Here is a 20,597-nt window from a genome sequence, read left to right as displayed (position 1 = left end):
TTCTTTCTTTCTTTCTTTCTTTCTTTCTTTCTTTCTTTCTTTCTTTCTTCTTTCTTTCTCTCTCTCTCTCTCTCTTCAGTCTTCTACTCTTTTTCTGGCTTTAAGTGATCCTGTTATTTGATTGCAGTTTTTCTCCTCTCTTAGCATAGCAGTTGAACTTTTTTTTTTTACTTTTGTAAGTGATTGTCCTTGAGTTTGCAATTACATTGATCAGTAATCTAAGTCTGCATTCAAATAGCTCTATACCACCACATGGGTAGGGCAAGTCCCTTATGAGAGAGTGTTTCCAATCCCTCCCTCCTGTCCTCTATAACATTGCTGTCATTCATTTCAATTATTCATAAGCTATACTCACTATATATAGCGCTGCTACCGTGATGTTGAGCAAACTGTTATATGTTAGATCAGTTAAGATTTAAAAAAAACAAAGTATTTTGTTTTATCACCATATATTCCTTTTCTAATGCTCTTTCTTTTTTGTGTACTTCTGAGCTTATAACCTGTATCATTTTCCTCCTTTCTGAAGAACATTTAACATTTCTTGCAAGGCAGGTCTACTGGAGACAAACTTGCTCAATTTTTTTTTATCTGAGAAAGTCTTTATTTTCCCCTTACCTTTGAAAGTTAATTTGCCTGAATACAGAATTCTAAGTTGGTGAGTTTTTTTCTTTTGAATACTTTAAATATTTCATTCCATTGTCTTCTTGCTTGCAGGGTTTCTGAAGAAAACCCTGATTTCTGATTTTCTTAAAGATTTTCTGTTTGTCTTTGATTTTCTGCAGTTTGAATATGATATGCCTAGGTATAGATTTTTTTTTTTTTTAAAGATTTTATTTATTTGACAGAGAGAGACACAGCGAGAGAGGGAACACAAGCAGGGGGAGTGGGAGAGGGAGAAGCAGGCTTCCCGCAGAACAGGGAGCCTGATGTGGGGCTAGATTTTTTTGTTTATTTTATACTGCTTGGTGTTCTCTGAGCTTCCTGGATCTATGGTTTGGTGGTTATCATTTTGGAAAATTCTTGGTCGTTATTGCTTCAAATATTTCTTCTTGTCACCTTAGAAATCATAAAAAGTATGTTCTCAGACCACAGTAGAATTAAACTAGAGATCACTTTCTCTTTGTCACCTTTTATAATTGTCCCACATTTCTTGGATATTCTGTTCTTTTTCATTCTCTTTTCTCCTTGCATTTTAGTTTGGGAAATTTCTATTGGCAGTTCTTTAAGTTCCCCGATTCTTTTCTTGGTTGTGTCCAATCTATTAATGAGCCCATCAAAGTCATTCATCATTTCTATTATGGTGTTTTTGATTTCCAGCACTTTGAATCTTTCTTAGAGTTTCCATCTCTGCTTATATTTCCCATCTGTCCTTTCATGTGGTCCATTTTTTCCATTAGATGTTTTAACATATTAATCATAATTATTTTAAACTCCCAATCTGATAATTCCAACATTGCTGCCATATTAAAGTCTGGTTCTGTGCTTTCTTCATCTCTTTAAACTGTGCTTTAAGTCTTTTAGTGTGCTTTCTAATTTTTTGTTGAGTGCTGGCCACAAGGTAGTGGGTAAAAGGAACTGTTTAGAGTGAGACATTATGTTTATTGTGGTAGGAGTTAGGCTGTGTTTACTGTTTGGTGTTACTACAGTTGTCAGAGACTAAAATTTCCACTAGTGTCCTGCTTTATGTTTCCCCTGTTGTCTTTGGGCTTCCCTTGAAAATTCTTCTTAACTATAGTCTGAGATATGCAGTTATTTTAGTGTATTCCCTTGTTATTTTATAGGCGCCCTTTTGATGTGGTGGTGGGTGTGAGAGCAGGGGAAGCATTTTATAGTCCTATGATTAGGTCTCAGTCTTTTAGGGAGTCTATGCCCATTAGCTTTTACCTTCACAAGCGCTTCTCAGTCACCCTGTCACCGTAAGTGAGGTGGGAAGCCTAGAGGGAGCTGGGGTTGGATATTTCCCTTTTTGAGGGCAGGGCAGTTAGGTTGTAAAAAACCCCAGCTATTTAGGCTCTGGTAAAATACTTTCTCTTGGGGCAGGCCTTTTTAAGAACACAAATGCTTTGGGCATATTTCAAAGTGGCTACTTTTCCTCTTGTACTAGAGGAAGCTGGAAGGGATTTTTCTCTAGTCTTTGCTCTAAGAACCTGGTAGTGTCCTAGAGATAAAATTCACAAAATACAGGAATCCCTTTAAGATGGTTCTTCTGGAGTTTTTAACCCTCAAACTTATCTGCCATGAGCTGCCAATTACACTTTACCTTTTCCTTCCCAGGACTGGTTCCCCTGGAAGTTTCTGCTCAGGTAGGTTGTGATTCTCAGGAACACCTGTCTGTCTGTCCAATTTGAGGGATGACAGTTTTCCCTGTGACCTCAATTCTCTTTTGGATTTAAGAAGAGTGGTTGATTTTTTGGTGTGTCCAGCTTTTCTCTTGTTGTGAATGTTGTCTTCCAAGCTCATTATATTCCAGACCAAAAATTGGAAGCCTGCAATATTTTTTTTAGTTAAAGCTTTCAATTATAGACTTGGGTTTTGGCTTTTTTCTGAATGAAATAATTGAAATGGAACTTGCATATATTGCTTAATAGTTTTTTATTACACTGGTAATGAAGTATTGTGCCATCAATGTATTGATATTTTTTACCTTTTTTCAGAGAGTGAGACACCACCCAATAGCTATTCTAATTGTTACTTATTGTATTCCCTTATCTTACGCCTGCAAGGACAGACAAGCACTCTTTGAGAACTCTCCACCAAACTATCTCACTCATAATTTCCCTCCATCTGGCTACCAGTTAGTGGATAACTATTCTAACTTTCCATGCCTATCTCAGAGTCCTCTATTATCCCTTTAATCCTCTGTTAGGTTCAACAAGTTGTCGGCATTTGAGCAGGAGTAATAATATATCTCACCTTATTGTTTAAAAGTCTACCTTATTCTTAAAAATTTTTTAGATAACCCCTTTAATTAAAGTCTTTCTGGAAGCCTACAAAAAAACTGTCAGAAACCACACATTTCTGTGATATGGCCATTAGCAGGCTCTTTACTATATTCCCCATGCTTCTTTTTGTTTGTTAGCTAATGTTTGAGTTGCTTCATTTGTCTAAGTAAAATTACAATATTTCAGAAAATGAATAGAGAGCATGTTTTCCATGCTTTGTATCATGTTGGGTCATCAGTAATCAGTGATTAACACTGCTTAAAAATGCTTAATGTAGTTGGTATTTTTGTTTCTGCTTTTTACAGGAGGAACTCTCTGGAATGAAAAATAGGGTACAAGTAGTTGTGCTTGAAAATGAAAGGCTCCAGCAAGAGCTGAAATCTCAGAGACAAGGGGAAGCAATGAGGGAACAAACACTTCTGGATGCATCTGTGAGCATTTTTTCAAATGATAAATTATATTTTAGTTTGAATGTTCCTTCCTACCCTCTCCCCCAGCCTTCTGAACTGCTGAAATTCTTGACTTGAAGTTTGGCAAATGTACTGTGCTATTACTCACTTGGGGCCTCAAAAATTAAGATTCACCGTGGTGGAATGAATCCTCAAATGCAATGATGTAGCAATGCCGAATATCTGTGCTAATTTCCTCTCTGAGCATACATACCATTTATGTTTTTTCCATATGGAAAGAGCAGGTCCGAAGCAGGAAGCAGATCAAATAGGAAACACTTGGTAAATCCAGAAACTTTCTAACTGTAGCTTAGATTTCTGTTGTCTTCCTCTAAATTGTCCTTGCACTCTGAATCCTAATAAGTCTAATCAGCAGCATGGGGAAGCATAGAGAGCACTGGCCTGAGGGTACCAGGATCAGCATGTTAGTTTCCCGTCGTCCCTAACAAGTGGGGTGTTTCACGAGTAATGTTATGGGCCTTGCAAACGTGGCTTAACCTCACATGTCCTCTGCTTATTGGCAATTTGAGAAGATTCACCCATATTAGCTGATCTTACTCTTTAACGTAACAATCACTTGGGATACTTGTTGATAGTGCAGATTCCTGAGCTCCCTTCCCTGAGAGTCTGATGCAGTGGGTTTTGGTTAAGTCCTTGAGTTAAAAATATGAATTTTTAACAAGTTGCCTAAGTGATTCTAGTATCAATGCACTACATTTTGAAGAACAGTGGATTCGATGATGTCTTTAATTGTACAACACAAATTTCTTGTGATGATATTTAAGTAGTGTTTAAACTTAATGTCTCCTTATGACTTGTCAGAGATACTGTTGCCTTAAAAATGTTATTTACTCTTTTGCTATAGGACACAGTTAATCACAGCTTGTTCTGCTTTTTGAAACAAATTCAGATTTCCATGGGGAAGTGTTAATATTTGCCTGTTGCAGCTTTACTTTACAATGGATTTTGGTGATTTTGACTTAGTTGTCATTGGTAAATCCATTCTGATTAAGAAAAAATATGAGTGCCTTAAGGTTTTACCTAGGTGTCCTCTAATTTTTTATTTTGAAGTGTTTTTTTTATTGACCTGACCTGATATCTCATTTGTAATCCTTGAGTTCTATGTTAGAATTTCCTATTTAGAAGTAGCTGATTGTGTTAAATCTGAATGGCAAAGTGGGCTGATCAGTATTTCAGTTTATTTTTCTGAAGTATGTTTCAGTTTGTGTCCAGCTGTTTTCCCTTCACCAGAAGAGTTTTTTGAATATTTATATTATGATATTATTTATTATCAATGTTAGTACAAGTTAAAAATTCCATCTTAGTTGCTTATTATTTTAATGTCAATTTGAAGATGATAGAGCCATATAAAAAGTACTTTGAAGTAGCTCGTTTTAAAAATATATTCTTTTGCTTTTCTTCCAAATATGTAGTCACTTAGCAAACAGTGACTCAATTATTCATAGACTTCAGTATTTGTACAATGACAAAGAAGTGGAAGAAGGGGAAGTGAAGTGAGAAAGGAAATTAGGCAGACAAGTGAACCAGAGGGCAAGAGAAGTGAGTAATACAGAAGGGGAAGGAAACAATGTACCAACACACATGCTTTGCTATAGGAACAAAGGAAACTTGCTGAAGAAAATTACAGCCATAGTTATGGAAAAAACAAAGTTGTAGAATGTTTCTTTTTTAAAAAAACACTCACGTGAACTAAAATATAATGCAAACAATCAAAATGATTGTTGCACGTGTCAGGAGACCTTGATATCTATTTTAATGTCAGTCTTCTGTGTTATTTTGTTGCTATAGAATTACTAACCCTGCCACATTACTGAATTGCTGTATGAGATCTAGTAATTTGGGGGTGGAGTCTTTTGGGTTTTCCACATAAAGTATCATGTCATCTGCGAAAAGAGAGAGTTTGACTTCTTCTTTGCCAATTTGAATACGTTTTATTTCTTTTTGTTGTCTGATTGCTGTTGCTAGGACTTCTAGTACTATGTTGAACAACAGTGGTGAGAGTGGGCATCCTTGACGTGTTCCTGATCTTAAGGGAAAGGCTCTCAGCTTTTCCCCATTGAGGATGATATTTGCTGTGGGTTTTTCATTGGTGGATTTTATGAACTTGAGGAATGTTCCCTCTATCCCTATACTCTGAAGAGTTTTAATCAGGAGAGGATGCTGTATTTTGTCAAATGCTTTTTCTGCATCCATTGAGAGGACCATATGGTTCTTCTCTCTCCTCTTATTAATGTGTTCTATCACATTGATTGATTTGCAAATGTTGAACCACCCTTGCATCCCGGGTGTAAATCCCACTTGGTCATGGTAGATGATCCTTTTAATGTATTGTTGGATCCTATTAGCTAGGATTTTGTTGAGGATTTTGGAATCCATATTCATCAGGGATATCGGTCTGAAATTCTCCTTTTTGATGGGGTCTTTGCCTGGTTTGGGGATTAAGGTAATGCTGGCCTCATAGAATGAGTCTGGAAGCTTTCCTTCTGTTTCTATTTCTTGAAACAGCTTCAGGATACAAAATCAATGCACAGAAATCAGTTGCTTTCTTATATACTAACAATGCAATTGTAGAAAGAGAAATTAGAGAAATGATTCCATTTAAAATAGCACCAAAAACCATAAAATACCTCAGAATAAACCTAACCAAAGAGGTAAAGGATCTATACTCTAGGAACTATAGAACACTCATGAAAGAAATTGAAGAAGACACAAAAAGATGGAAAAACATTCCATGCTCATGGATCGGAAGAATAAACATTATTAAAATGTCTATGCTACCCAGAACAATCTATACCTTCAATGCCATCCTGATGAAAATTCCAATGACATTTTTCAAAGTGCTGGAACAAGCAATCCTAAAATTTGTATGAAATCAGAAAAGACCCCGAATCACCAAGGAAATGTTGAAAAAGAAAAACAAAGCTGGGGGCATCACGTTGCCCGATTTCAAGCTATATTACAAAGCAGGGATCACCAAGACAGCATGGTACTGGCACAAAAACAGACATATAGACCAATGGAACAGAATAGAGAGCCTAGATATGGACCCTCAACTCTATGGTCAAATAATCTTCGACAAAGCAGGAAAAAATATGCAATGGAAAAAAGTCTCTTCAATAAATGGTGCTGGGAAAATTGGACAGCCACATGCAGAAGAATGAAACAACCATTCTCTAACATCACACACAAAGATAAACTCAAAGTGGATAAAAGACCTCAATGTGAGACAGGAATCCATCAAAATCCTAGAGGAGAACATAGGCAATAACCTCTTTGACATTGGCCACAGCAACTTCTTTCAAGATACATCTCTTTGGAGATAGCTAGTGAAACAAAAGCAAAAATGAACTTTTGGGACTTCATCAAGATAAAAAGCTTCTGCACAGCAAAGGAAACAGTCAACAAAACAAGGAGGCAACCCACAGAATGGGAGAAGATATTTGCAAATGACAGTACAGATAAAGGGCTGGTATCCAAGATCTATAAAGAACTTCTCAAACTCAACACCCAAAAAACAAATAATCAAGTCAAAAAATGGGCAGAAGACATGAACAGACACTTCTCCAAAGAAGACATACAAATGGCTAACAGACACATGAAAATATGTTCATCATCATTAGCCATCAGGGAAATTCAAATCAAAACCACCTTGAGATACCACCTTACACCAGTTAGAATGGCAAAAATGGACAGGGCAAGAAACAACAAATGTTGGAGAGGTTGTGGAGAAAGGGGAACCCTCTTACACTGTTGGTGGGAATGCAAGTTGGTACAGCCACTTTGGAAAACAGTGTGGAGTTTCCTCAAAAATTTAAAAATAGAGCTACCCTATGACCCAGCAATTGCACTCCTGGGTATTTACCCCAAAGACACAGATGTAGTGAAAAGAAGGGCCATATGCACCCCAATGTTCATAGCAGCAATGTCCGCAATAGCCAAACTGTGGAAAGAGCCGAGATGCGCTTCAACAGATGAATGGATAAAGAAGATGTGGTCCATATATACAATGGAATATTACTCAGCCATCAGAAAGAATGAATACCCAACTTTTACGTCAACATGGATGGGACTGGAGGAGATTATGCTAAGTGAAACAAGTCAAGCAGAGGAAGTCAATTATCATATGGTTTCACTTATTTGTGGAACATAAGGAAGAGCATGGAGGACATTAGGAGAAGGAAGGGAAAAATGAAGGCGGGGAAATCGGAGGGAGAGATGAACCATGAGAGACTATGGACTCTGAGAAACAAACAGGGTTTTAGAGTGGAGGGGGGAGGGGGGATTGGTTAGCCCAGTGATGGATATTAAGGAGGGCACGTACTGCATGGAGCACTGGGTGTTATACGAAAACAATGAATCGTGGAACACTACATCAAAAACTAATGATGTATTGTATGGTGACTAACATAACATAATAAAATAAAATTAAAAAAGAATTACTAACCCTACTGCTTTTTGCTTGTGTAGGTGAATTGAGGCATTTCAGCAATGTATGCTCAGTGCTGTGTTCAGTTTTAATGTAAATGAAACTTTTTAGAATATCTTAAATATAAACACATCAAGAGACATTATCTTTCTTTTTTTTTCTGAACTCTTTTTACTGAGTCTATTACCATGCTGATGGTAGATCTTGCCAAAGCTATTGGCGGATTTGAGTATAGATTTTCAGTATTTCTTAATGCCTTCTTTAGAAAAATAATTAAAATAATTATACAGTAATGACTAATACTTACTGATGACTACATGTTACGATGTGGCAGGCAGTATATCAAGCACTTTATTTACATTCAATTATTTTAGGTTTATAGTAGCGAAGGAAGGCGAGTGTTATGCCTGTTTTCAGATGAGTAAATTAAGGTACAGGGCAGTTAAGTAAACAAAGCAACACTACTACTGTCACAAAACTAGAAAATGGCAGAGCTAGGACTCAAACATGGGACTGTCTGACTCCCCAGATCCATCTGCCTAGCCTTGAGTTAGACTTTCTGCATAAGTTAGGAATAGCTTGTCAGTATTTAACCAAACTACCTTTGTTTGCCATGGGGTAGACGATTCTCCCCACAAGAGAGGAACATCCTCTTTATTGTTCTTGAGTTTTAGCCTTGGACTTGGATGGTAGCCTACATGATGTTTAGTGCTTTAACTACTTTATGACCTAGTGGTTGAAGAAACAAGCAGGTTATTTTTTAAAAATTACAACCATTTCCATCTTCATTTTTCATCATTTTTTAAGTGAAATTTCTCTTCATGGAGAGCTTTTCTCCAGAGTTCAAAAAATTATAATAATATTAAAATATATGCTATTTATTAGAAATTTTGGGGGCAACTGTGGGTGGCGCAGTCAGCTGAGCGAAACTCTTGGTTTCGGCTCAGGTCATGATCTCAGGGTTGTGAGATCCAGCTCTGAGTCGGGCTCTGTGTTCTGCATGGAGTCTGCATGGGACTCACTCTGCCCCTCCCTGCCCTCAGATAAATAAATACATCTTAAAAAAAAAAAGAAAAAAGAAATTTTGGCATGTGTTCTCATTCAAAGATCTCAGAGATTTTTTTAAAAGCAGAACATTTCTGAGTCATATCTTTCATGTCTACTTTCATCCCCTCACTACTACCCCTCCCCTCAATTAAGTAATCAAAGGTTTTCAGTGATCTCCAGGGATGTAAATGTAATTATATTTTTTTAATTTTGGTCAAATACCATTCAAATTCTTAAATGTTATCTGTGAAACACAAAGTGTCAATTAGACTAGCACTTCTTTCCAAAGAATGACAATATTTTATTTCATAAGTCAGCGATGTATAGTGTATGTACTTTTTCCAATTTCTCTATAGGAAATTAGTGCTGCCGTTCTTCACAATTCTCTAAGGCAACTTTGAATGCACTAAGATCTTGATTTGTCCTTACTAGAAAATCAAGTTCAAGCTTGTTTTACCATATTTTCCAGATCCTTATTTGACTCTCTAGCTTGACATTTTGATATCTGTTGTTTTGTGCCTCAATCTCTAGTAATTCTGAATTGCATGAGTCCCCTGTAGGCACCAGACTTTTTCACACATCTGTGACTTTCCCCATAATGTTTTCTTCTTGGCATGCTCTTCTCATCTAGCTTGCTCTTTCTCATCCAAGATATAACACCAATGTCAACACTTCCCCAGAAAACCTTCCTTGAATCTCTAGTTCTCAGTGCCCCTCCTTTGTTTTCCCATAGCTCCCCATGCACACCTCTGGCCTAGCACTTACCTTATTAAATTGAAATTATCTGCTTAGGGGTTTGTCTTGAGGATGAGATTGGTCTTGTTCATTTTTACCCCCCAAGCTCTTAGCACACCGTGCCTGAACATAGGAGCTATCATACACAAATGTTTGCATTAAACTGAACTTCCAGAAGAATATGGAATAGGCCCTCAGAATACTACTTGGGATGAATGAGCAGTTTAGTTCATTCTAGCATGATATGGCACTGCAGTGTAGTTCTGTGTTTGGGACCTGTCCTCTCCTGTGAGTACTACCATATCCTTTGGCCCTTAGCAAGAGTTCAGTAATTATTTGTTGAATTAAATTAATATTTCAGTCCTTGTACACACAAATTACCCAGATCTTTGGGCTGCATATTTCACTGAATGTTGAGAGGGTATCAGAGGTGCAAACACAATGGGTATACACCAGATTTTTTTTTTGTAATATGAGTTTGCATTCACACATGGCAGCAATTGCCTGGAACTGAGTAATGGCTGCAACTTTCAGACCGTTTGTCATGGTCCCTACCACTCCTTTGTGAGTCCCTGACGTGCAGGCTATATGTCAGTTCTGTTTATCTCCATGCACTGTTTTTCTTATCGAAGATAAATATTTTTCTGGAAAGGCAGGAGAGCATAGTGGTTTGGGGCATGGCCTGGGGAACTAGATTGCCAGGGTTCAGATCCTAGCTCTGCTGCTTATTAGCTACTTCCTACCTCTGTGACTCTTACAAGTTACTCAGTGTGACTCAGTTTCCTCTTCTTTTTTTAAGATTTATTTATTTATTTTAGAGAGAGAGAGAGAGAGTGAGCAAACATGGTGTGGGGGGGCAGAGGGAGAGGAAGAGAGAATCTCAAACAGACTCCCCGCTGAATGCAGAGCCCAGGGGCTTGATCTCGTGACCCTGAGATCATAACCTGAATCAAAATCAAGAGTCAGACACTTAACTGACTGAGCCACCCAGGCACCCCAATTTCCTCTTCTATGAAATGGAGATAACAATGAAACTCATCTCATAGGGTTGTTATAGTGATTAAATGAGTTAATATATGTGAAGCACATAAACAGTGTCTGGCACATAGTAAATACCATCTGTATTAACATTATTATTAGTCATGCCTTTATGAAAGGTAGAAAATGAAACCAAGAGAGGGCTGTGTGTTTTAAGAATATATGTCTCCAGAGAAGTAAGAGAGAAGTTCATTTGTTGAAACACTGGCAGCCAACCCTCTTTGCTCATTTACATTATTACCTGTGCCTGTAGGAATCTGTAACACTTGTGGAATATGACCCTAATAGCATGAAAGTGTAAAATCATTCTTGATGTGTAGTTTAGAAGCATCTGCTCTCGTCTTCCTTTCATCACAGATGAGAATCAGTGTTCCATTTGTAAAGCATGTATGTTGATTTAAAGTTAGATGCCAGTTATAATTACTCATACATTTTATTTTAGGGAAACCTGCAGAATTCTTGGATTACAACAGGTGAAGACTCTGGGGTGGATGAAGCTGCCAAGTGGCGATTCTCCCGGGACAATGCAGATACTGTCAAAGGTCCATCGGCTGGTGAGGCTGAGAAATGGAAGCTAGAACTGGTGAGAATTTGGCTGCTTTTCTCTTATGCATCTACTTTTTTTGTACTTTTTCTATTGTGGTAGATATACATACCATTAAATTTAGCATTTTTGCCATTTTAAAATTTACCATTTAACCATCGTAAGTGTACCGCTCATTTGCATTAAATACAATCACAGTGCACAACACTATCCATTTCCAGAATTTTTATCATCCCAAACAACAGCCCCATAGCCATGAAATAATAACTTCCATTCCCCTCTCTCCCAACCCCTGACAACCTCTTCTACTTTCCATCTCTATAAATTTGCCTAGTCTAGGTACATGACACACATGGAAACAAACAATATTTGTCCTTTTGTGTCTGGCATGTTTCATCTAGCATAATGTTTTTAAGGTACATCTGTGGTGTAGTACATATCAAAATATCATGCCTTTTTAAGGGTGAGTAATATTCCATTTACGTATATACGACAGTCTGTTTATCCATTCATTTGCTCATGACCTTTTAGTTTGTTACCACCCTTTGGCTCTTGTGAATAAAGCTACCATGAACATCAATGCACAAGTATCTGTTTTCATCCCTACTTTCACTTCCCTTGGGCATATAACCAGAAAGGGAATGGTTGGATCATATGGTAATTCATTCTTTTCTTTTTCTGCTCCTCAGACTCAGTTATTTTAACTACCTATCTTCAAGTTTGCTGATCCTTTGTTCTGCTGCTCACATCTGCTCTTCTATGCCTTTAGGAATTTTTCATTTCAGTTGTTGTACTTTTCAGCTCCAGATTTGTGTTTAGTTCCTTTTATAATTTATTTTCTTTATTTAAGTTTTTATTTTAATTCCAGTTAGCATAGAGTTATATTAGTTTCATGTGTACAGTTGTTTTCCTTATTTCTTTTAGTTCTTTGGCCATGTTTTCTCTTAGCTCTTTGAGCATATTTAAGACCATTGTTTTAAACTGTCTAGTAGGCCTGGTGTCTATAGATTTTTTAAAAAGATTTTTATTTATTTATTTGACAGAGAGACAGCGAGAGAGGGAACACAAACAGGGGGAGTGGGAGAGGGAGAAGCAGGCTTCCCACTAAGCAGGGAGCCCAACATGGGGCTCGATCCCAGGACCCTGGGACCATGACCTGAGCTGAAGGCAGACGCTTAACAATTGAGCCACCCAGGTGCCCCATGTGTCTATAGATTTTTTAAGGGTGGTTTCTGTATTTATTCTGTACCTCTAAGTGGGCCATATTTTTCTGGTTCTTTGTAGGTTTTGTGATTTTTTTTTTTTTTTTTTTGGTTGAAAAGTAGACATTGAAATGAACTATTATACTGCGGTAACTCTGGAAATCCAATAGCCCAGTTCCCCATGGGTTTTATCTCTTTTATTGTTGAAGGCTATATTGTCCTTTCATTTTGAGACTTTTCCAAATTATTTTTGTAGATTATTCCTTATTGTGTGTGATTACTGAAGTCTCTGTTTCATTAGCTCATGTTCAGCTAATTTTGACAGAATTTCCTTGAATGCCAGGAGCTAAAATAAGTAAACAAACAACCACCAAAAAAACACCTGCACAAAAAACCAAAAAAGAATAGCCACCTCTGCCAGTCTTTGCTGATTGGCTCTGTGCTGGGGCATTCCTTCACCATGTAGCTGGGCTTGCTCTGAGCCTAGAGATCAGCTTAAGGTCCTCTCAGGACTGAGTATGTGTCTTCCCTGGGCATGCTTGTGGCTTTCTGAATTCCCTTATATACACAGCTGGTCTTGAATGCCCTCACTTCCCAGAGTTGAAAATCAATTTATTTTCCGCTCAAATGATACTTTCCAATCTTTTGATCTCTGTAACAGGCCTTTCTTCTTCCTCTAGTCTGAAGTTTTCTTTGCAATAAATTTGACATGGCAGAATTGATCAACATTGATGGAAATGTAAAAATGACACTGTAGATGGAGCTTGCCATGGGAAAATAGGATGCATTATAATTCAGTCTCATTATCATCTCTAGGTGTTTTAGTTTTTTTCTGTTTTCTGTCAGTCTTTCAAGTATTACTGCAGGCACACAGACCACTCACTCCTTAGTTACTTCATAAACTTATTACCCACCTCCGTTTCTTTTTGCATTCCTGGCTGTGGTTTATGCAACCTCCTGACCTAAAATGTTTCCTTATCTTCTACCTACCAAAATGTTTCCAGCCTGCAATACTTCATTCAGACGCCCCCTCCCATTCCACCTTCCCTGATTACATGTTTCCACTTCTCCTTTACCCACATTAGAATTAATTTCTCTCTTGTGTCTCCTCTCAGTGTTGTGTTTATAACTGTTAGAGATTCATTTGTATCCAGTTTGTGTCAAAGGTCAGTCCCTGCATCTGTGTGCCCTGTGTCCCAAATCTTTCTTCGTTTCCAAGGGTTTCACTCTTGGACTTACCTCCTCTTGCTCTTATGTCTTTCCTCCCTCTTGACTGGGTTATTCTCACCAGAATATGAGCTTTACTATCTCCCATCTTTTTTTTTTTTTTTTTTAAGAGAGAGAAAAAGAGAGTGCTCGAGTGGGGAATGGGGAGGGGCAGAGAAAGAGGGAGAGAGAATCTTAAGCAGGCTCCATGCTCAGCACGGAGCCCAACATGGGGTTCAATCTCACAATCCTGAGATTATGACCTATAGTTCCCATCTTAAAGCAAACAAGTACAAAATATATTCTTTTGACCATACATTCCCTTTAAATGATCACCCAACTGTATTGCTCCCCTTTATACCAAAACCTTCCCAAACAGTTGTCCACATTCACGATTGCATTTCTCACCTCCCCTTGTCTCTTTAACATACTTAAGTTGAGCTTAGACCTTATATTGACCTAAACTTGTTCTTTTCAGGGTCATTAATGACCTCCACATACCAGTCCTCATCCTCCTGAACCTTGTGGCAGCATTCTATAATATGTTGGTTAGTTGCTCATGCTATCCTCCTTTACTTGTCTAATGACCCAATTTAACATACATTCAGAAGAGTATGCAAAACAAAAATGTGCAGCTTAATGATTTATCTTCAAATGATTTATCTTCAAATGTGATTGTCACCTGTAAGATGTGTAGCCCTGCCCTGTCCCAGAAGCCCTCTTTGTGCCCCCTCCCAATCCCTGCCTCTCATTCCCTTAGAGCTAATCACTTAACTTTCATGAAGATTGCCTAAGCAGGATCTCTAGCCACTAGTTGATACCTGCCTATTTTTTTAAACATTGTATAAATGGGGCCACACAGTATGTATTTTTTTTGTGTCTGGCTTATTTCATTCAACCTTACATTTGTTAGATTCATACACACTGTTGCATGTGGCAGAAGTTTGTTCATTTTCACTGGTGGGTCTACTGTATAAATATACTACAATTCACTTATCTATTCTACTATTGATGGATTTTTGTATTGTTTCCTGTTTGGGGCTATTGTGAATATTGCTGCTATGGACATTCTTTAATATGTCTTTGGTGTGCATGACACACATTTATGTTGGGTGTGTACCTTGGAGTGGAATTGTCGATCTTGAGGTATGTGTATGTTCACATTGAATGGTTAAGGAGAGCATTTTGGGTGGATTTTATCAGTTTACACTCCTACAGCACCATAGGAGTGATACCATTGCTCCATATTCCTGCCAACACATTATATTGTCAGTTTTTCTGGTGGGCTTGTAGTGCTATCTCTTTGTGATTTTCATTTGCATTTCTCTGATGATTCAATTGTGAGATTGAATATCTTTTCATGTATTTATCGGTGTCCTCCTTTGTGAGGTACATGTTCAAACATCCTACTCATTATTTTGAGTTATTTGACATTTTTTTAAAATTCTTTATGTATTCTGGGTATAAACCCTTACAATATGTCTATTGTAAATATATTTTCCCATTCTGGGGCTTGCCTTATAATTGTCCTGTTAGTTTTCTTTCTCTCTCTTTCTCTTTCTTCTTTCTTCATGACTAAAATTTCTTAATTTTAATGTAATCTCAGTTTTCCCCCTTTATTGTTTAGTGCTTTCTGTATCCTTTATCAAAAATGTTTCCCTGCCCCAGGTTATAAAAATATTCTCTTACATTATCTTCCAGAAACTTTATAGTCTTGCTTTTAACATTTAAATCTACAATCTACCAGTCTTTATTTTGTATATGATGTGTTGCGTAGGGGGTCATAATTTGTTCTTTTCCCGTATAGTTATTTATCTATATCCCAGTACCATTTGTCAAAAAGAGAGTCCTTTGTCTGGTATCTTTGTTATAAATCAGGTGTACATATATGTCTGGGCTCTGTGCTTTATTTCTTTGGTCTTTGTGCTACTATCATCCTCTCTTGATTGTTACAGCTCTATACCTGGTAGACTACATACCACATCTTCCAACATTGTACTTTATCTTCAAGAGTGTCTTATTTCTGGAGGCACCTGGGTGGTGCAGTTGGTTGAACATCTGACTCTTGGTTTCAGCTCAGGTTGTGATCTCAGGGTTGTGAGATTGAGCCCCATGTTGGGCTCTGCACTCAGCCTGGAGTCTGCTTGAGATTTTCTCTCGCTCTCCTTCTGCCTCTCCCACTCATGCTCCTCTCTCTCTAAAATAAATAAATAAATCTTAAAAAAAAAAAAAGTGTCTTATGTCTGGCCTTTTGTATTTCCAAATACGTTTTAGAATTAATTGTTGGGCACCTGGGTGGCTCAGTGGTTAAGTGACTGCCTTCAGCTCAGGTCATGATCCTGGAGTCCTGAGATTGAGTCCCACATTGGGCTCCCTGCTTGGCAGGGAGTCTGCTTCTCCCTCTGACCCTCTTCACTCTCTCTCTCTCAAATAAGTAAATAAAATCTTCTTTTTTAAAAAAAGAATTAATTTGTCAAGTTCCAGAAAGCCATTATGAGGCTTTGATTGAGATTGTCTTTTGATGGAGATTGATTGCTAGAAGTCACTTGGGGGAGAAGATATCGTTATTTATTTTTAAAGATTTTTATTTATTTATTTATTTATTTATTTATTTATTTATTTATTTATCAGAGACAGAGAGAGAGAGCACAAGCAGGGGGAGCGGCAGGCAGAGGGAGAAACAGGCTCCCCGCTGAGCAAGGAGCCCGATGTGGGACTTGATCCCAGAACCCTGGGATCATGACCTGAGCCAAAGGCGGGCAGACACTTAACCGATGAGCCACCCAGGCATCCCGAAGATAGCTTTATGATATTATATCATCTAATCCTTTATTTTTTAAAGATTTTATTTGTTTATTTGAGAGAGAGAGAGAGCACAAGCAGGGGTGGGTAGGGGCATATCTCTTCCCTATGCAGATGCAATGCACTTCATTGGTCTTCTCTTTTCCACACTTCAGAGTGACTTAAGATTCAAATCTGATCAAGTTTTCAATGTCCACCCAATGCCTCTACTACATGGAGATTACATGAGTTGTCTGGGTAAAGGTCTTGTATATTTTTTCTTCTCATGGCCCATTCTCACCTGTTCACCCATCTCTATGCATTCTTCCATCTAGCATTGCATTTGTAAGTGGATACAGATCCACTCACTGGTCAAACGTGCAACATGTTTTCTCCAGCCTCTGTGCCTTTTCTTCTGTTGGAAGTTAATCCTTTAAGTATTAGCGCTTCCTCCAGGAAGCCTTCTTTATTTCTCTTAAGCTGAATTACAAGTTCCTGCCTCTCTGATTTCAGTTTACCTTCTATATACCTCCCTGGAGTGAAATATATAATTGAAATTGTCCCTGTGTTTTTCTATTCCTTCTGAGAATATAAGCTCCTGGAGGTTAAAGCCATCTTCATCTTAGATACCTAATAAATATTTGTTGAATGAAAGAATAGTGGGATGCCAGCATTGTAGCTAGTACATCCATTTGGTCTGTTATTTATTGTGATTTATAACTTTCCTTTTATCATTGATCCAGCACTCATTTATTGTATGTCAATACACAGCAATCACAGTGGGGGATTCCAGTAAGATTTGATCCTTGCCCTCATGAACCTTATATGTGAAAATTGGTTCTTCTCAGAGTCATACTTTTAAAAGTAAGATCTAATGTAGGCATTTTTGAAAAAAATTGGCAGGGGGGCAGTAATAACCATTTTATGACTCAGTCCACAAAGAGTGGGTATACACTCAATAAAAGTACAAAAGTTTGGGTGAACTAGTGTTTCTTGAGAGGACGCATTATATTTCTTCTTGGGTAAAAGGACAAAAATTGAGTTTAATATTAATAATTAAAACTTGCTGATAAAGCACAGGGCATGGAGAAAATGTACACTTTTTGTTTTCTCTTCTAAAGGAGAGGCTAAAACTTACTTATGAAGAAAAGGGTGAGATCCTGGAATCTCAATTGAAGTTTTTGAGGTAAAGTATCATTGTCCATTTAAAAATTATAGCAAAAGCATAATGATCTTAAAATGTATTTGAATGTTTGCTGACATGCCAATTTTACTCAACTTAAGAATTACTTGATGACATTTTATGTTCAATATAAGAAATATCCTCAGGTTATTAAAGGAGCAGGGGCATAAAATTGTGAAGTCCCATTTCAAAGAACTATGAGCTAAATTATAAATTTTATCCCTTCATTAGTTATGAAATATTCATGTTTTGTCATAGTAATTAAGAATCACTAGCTGCTCTGATAGAAATTATGCTTTTAAAATAAAATACTGAAAATAAACATTCTAGTTTTCAAATTACAAGCATTTTTTTTTTCTCTATAGGTATTTTTATCTAAAATTGTAACAATAATAGTTTGAGTATTTTTCTATATACGATGAATATGAGTATACTGTCTCCCCTTCTCCATGGGGGATATGTTCCAGGACCCTCAGTGGATGCCTGAAACTGTGGATAGTATTGAACCTTATATATATTGTTTTTTCATGTAAGTACATACCTATGGTAAAGTTTAATTTAGTAAGAGATTAGGCACAGTAAGAGATTAAGAGTGGTAACTAAAAATAGAATAGTTATAACAAAATACTATAATAAGAGTTATGGGAATGTGGTCTCTCAAAATATCTTATTGTCCTGGCTGATCCTCCTGTTTGAGATGATGGGAGGTCTAAAATCCCCGGGGGGTGAGATGAAGTTGGGGGGAATGATATTCACATTGTGACATATTGTTAGGCTACCACTGACCTTCCCATGATCTGTCAGAAGGAGGATCATCTACTGCTGGACCTTGGTTGACCCTGCATAACTCAAATCATGGAAAGTGAAACTGTGGATTGGGGGGGACTTCTGTATACACAATAAGTTTTCATGTACTTTTTGACATGTTTTTTTAGAAGTCCCAATAAAATCTACATATTACAGATTAACCAATTAGTGATTTATTATATACTATGGGCAGAAAAAGATACCAGGAATTGAATTTTTGGGGGTGTTGAAGCTTATTTTAAATAATGGCAGTGAAATATTTTTCAAACTTTGAAATACTTTTTATAATTTTATTAAGTCTAATTTGCAATAAAATTTAAAATCTTCAGGCCACATATTGTTTGGAGACATAAGCAGAATAATAATACCCAGACCCAGAGCTCGTGGCTTTCGTGCTCATTTTTTATTTTTTTTTTTATTTTTTTATTTTTTTTTTTTTTAAAGATTTTATTTATTTATTTGAGAGAGAGAGAGAGAGAGAGCACATGAGAGGGGGGAGGGTCAGAGGGAGAAGCAGACTCCCTGCTGAGCAGGGAGCCTGATGCGGGACTCGATCCCGGGACTCCAGGATCATGACCTGAGCCGAAGGCAGTCGCTTAACCAACTGAGCCACCCAGGCGCCCCTCGTGCTCATTTTTTAATACGCTCTTACTCACTTTATACTTTAGCCTGATTAGTTTTAGGATTTCTGTAGAGACTTTTATTTTTTCATGAAGAAACCTAACGTTTAAAAAGTGGCCTAATTTTTGCTTTCTTGCTTTTTTTTTATCTAAGTCTTTATTTTGATTTCTGTTGTGTTTTGATTCTTCAGTTTTTGTTTTTGTTTTTTAGAGAGAGAGAGCATGAGCAAGCACGAGTGGGGGAGGGGCAGAGGGAGAGAGAGGATCTTAAGTAGACTCCACGCTAAGTGTGGAGCTGGATGTGGGGCTCAATCCCACAACCCTGGGATCATGACCTGAGCCAAAGTCAAGAGTCAGTTGCTTAACTGGCTGAATCACCCAGATGCCCTGATTCTTCATTTTTTAAACTAATGGCAGTGTGATTATTTTGTCTTATTCATAAGTCAAATGTGCCATCTTTAATTACATTAAAATACCACTTTGCAATGAACTAGACTTTGTTCCCTGCACCTTCTACATCTTCCTTTTCCCTTTAGTATACCTTAAGATTATTTAAAGAGGCATTTTCTTTAAGAAAGAGATAAAACCACCATTCTCAGAAGCTCTGGCTTTCTGGTATCTATTTCTTTTTTATTTTTTTGCCATTTCGAGTAATCAAATCTACCTAACTGTTTTGAATTTGAAACTGACAGAAATAGTAATGGAGACCCTTTGATTTTGGAATGTGCTTCCAAAGTTCTTTTTACGAAGCCTTTGAAAGTCAGACTTTTTCTATATGATATTTAAAAAGAAAACTTATTACATTGGAGATATTATCTCAGGCATAGGGCAAAAACAGCTCCTTTTTTTTTTTTTTCATTTCAGACTATCGTTAGCTTAGCTTTTTTAACCCTCAGATTGCCTGCAGATCTTTCTCACCTCCTCAAGGCTGCCTGAAAGCCCCCACATCCCAGAGTGGAGGTAGTGTGTGATAGCCAGGCATCTTATTATTGACCTTTCTTCTGTGATAGCGAGTTAGGATAGCTGTAGCTCCCTGAGTATAATAGAAATTGACAGCAGAGTTGACTGAGCTGGAGATAAAGTGCCTGCTTTCAGTAGTCCAGGTATTTAAGGGCTATTTTCTCTTTTGAAAGCTAGGAAGTTATACAGTAGGAAAGGAAGTGTGCAAGAAAGCTCAGTTGTCCCAGTTGGCTTTACCAAAGCTTTACTGGGAAGGGGTGGGGGCGAGAATACAACCCATACACTGGTCATTTTATCCTCAAAAAGTCAGCGTGGAGAACCTCATCCAGGGACTATTTCATATAGTAAAACAAACAAAGTAAATACACACACATACACACACTTCCTCAGCCCTTTCTTTTAGCAGATTGCATATTTCCCGCTAATAGCTGCTGCTTATGAATCTTTATGACTGGTAAATTCTATATAACTTCTTTCTAAAAGAAGAGAGTAGCCCATTTTCTTTTGAAATAGCTCTTTATAGAACTTTGTGATTCAATGATTTTTTAGTTTTTTTCTTCCTAAAGAAGAATAGGCAACAATAAATGACTCACAGATGAAATCCATGAGCTTCTAAGGTACTCTACACATTTTAAG

The 20,597-nt window shown here is 37.4% G+C and overlaps 1 protein-coding gene across 8 annotated transcripts in view; it reads left to right on the top strand.

The window, feature by feature from the left end:
• The window catches only part of SDCCAG8 (SHH signaling and ciliogenesis regulator SDCCAG8), a 237,865-nt gene that overhangs the window by 30,750 nt on the left and 186,518 nt on the right, over window positions 1-20,597 (top strand). For 7 of the 8 annotated variants that reach the window (XM_032389373.1, XM_032389375.1, XM_032389374.1 and 4 more), the window contains 3 exons: window positions 3,248-3,373; window positions 11,101-11,241; window positions 17,513-17,577. In XM_032389373.1, coding sequence (XP_032245264.1) covers window positions 3,248-3,373; window positions 11,101-11,241; window positions 17,513-17,577 — 332 coding nt within the window. Of the gene's footprint in view, window positions 1-2,274; window positions 2,304-3,247; window positions 3,374-11,100; window positions 11,242-17,512; window positions 17,578-20,597 lie in introns of all 8 variants that reach the window. The other variant, XM_032389378.1, reaches the window with a different exon arrangement.

The sequence above is a fragment of the Phoca vitulina genome, unplaced genomic scaffold, assembly GCF_004348235.1.
Source record: "Phoca vitulina isolate PV1807 unplaced genomic scaffold, GSC_HSeal_1.0 scaffold54, whole genome shotgun sequence".
Classification (NCBI taxonomy): Eukaryota; Metazoa; Chordata; class Mammalia; order Carnivora; family Phocidae; genus Phoca; species Phoca vitulina.
This window is presented reverse-complemented; position numbering and strand designations above follow the sequence as displayed.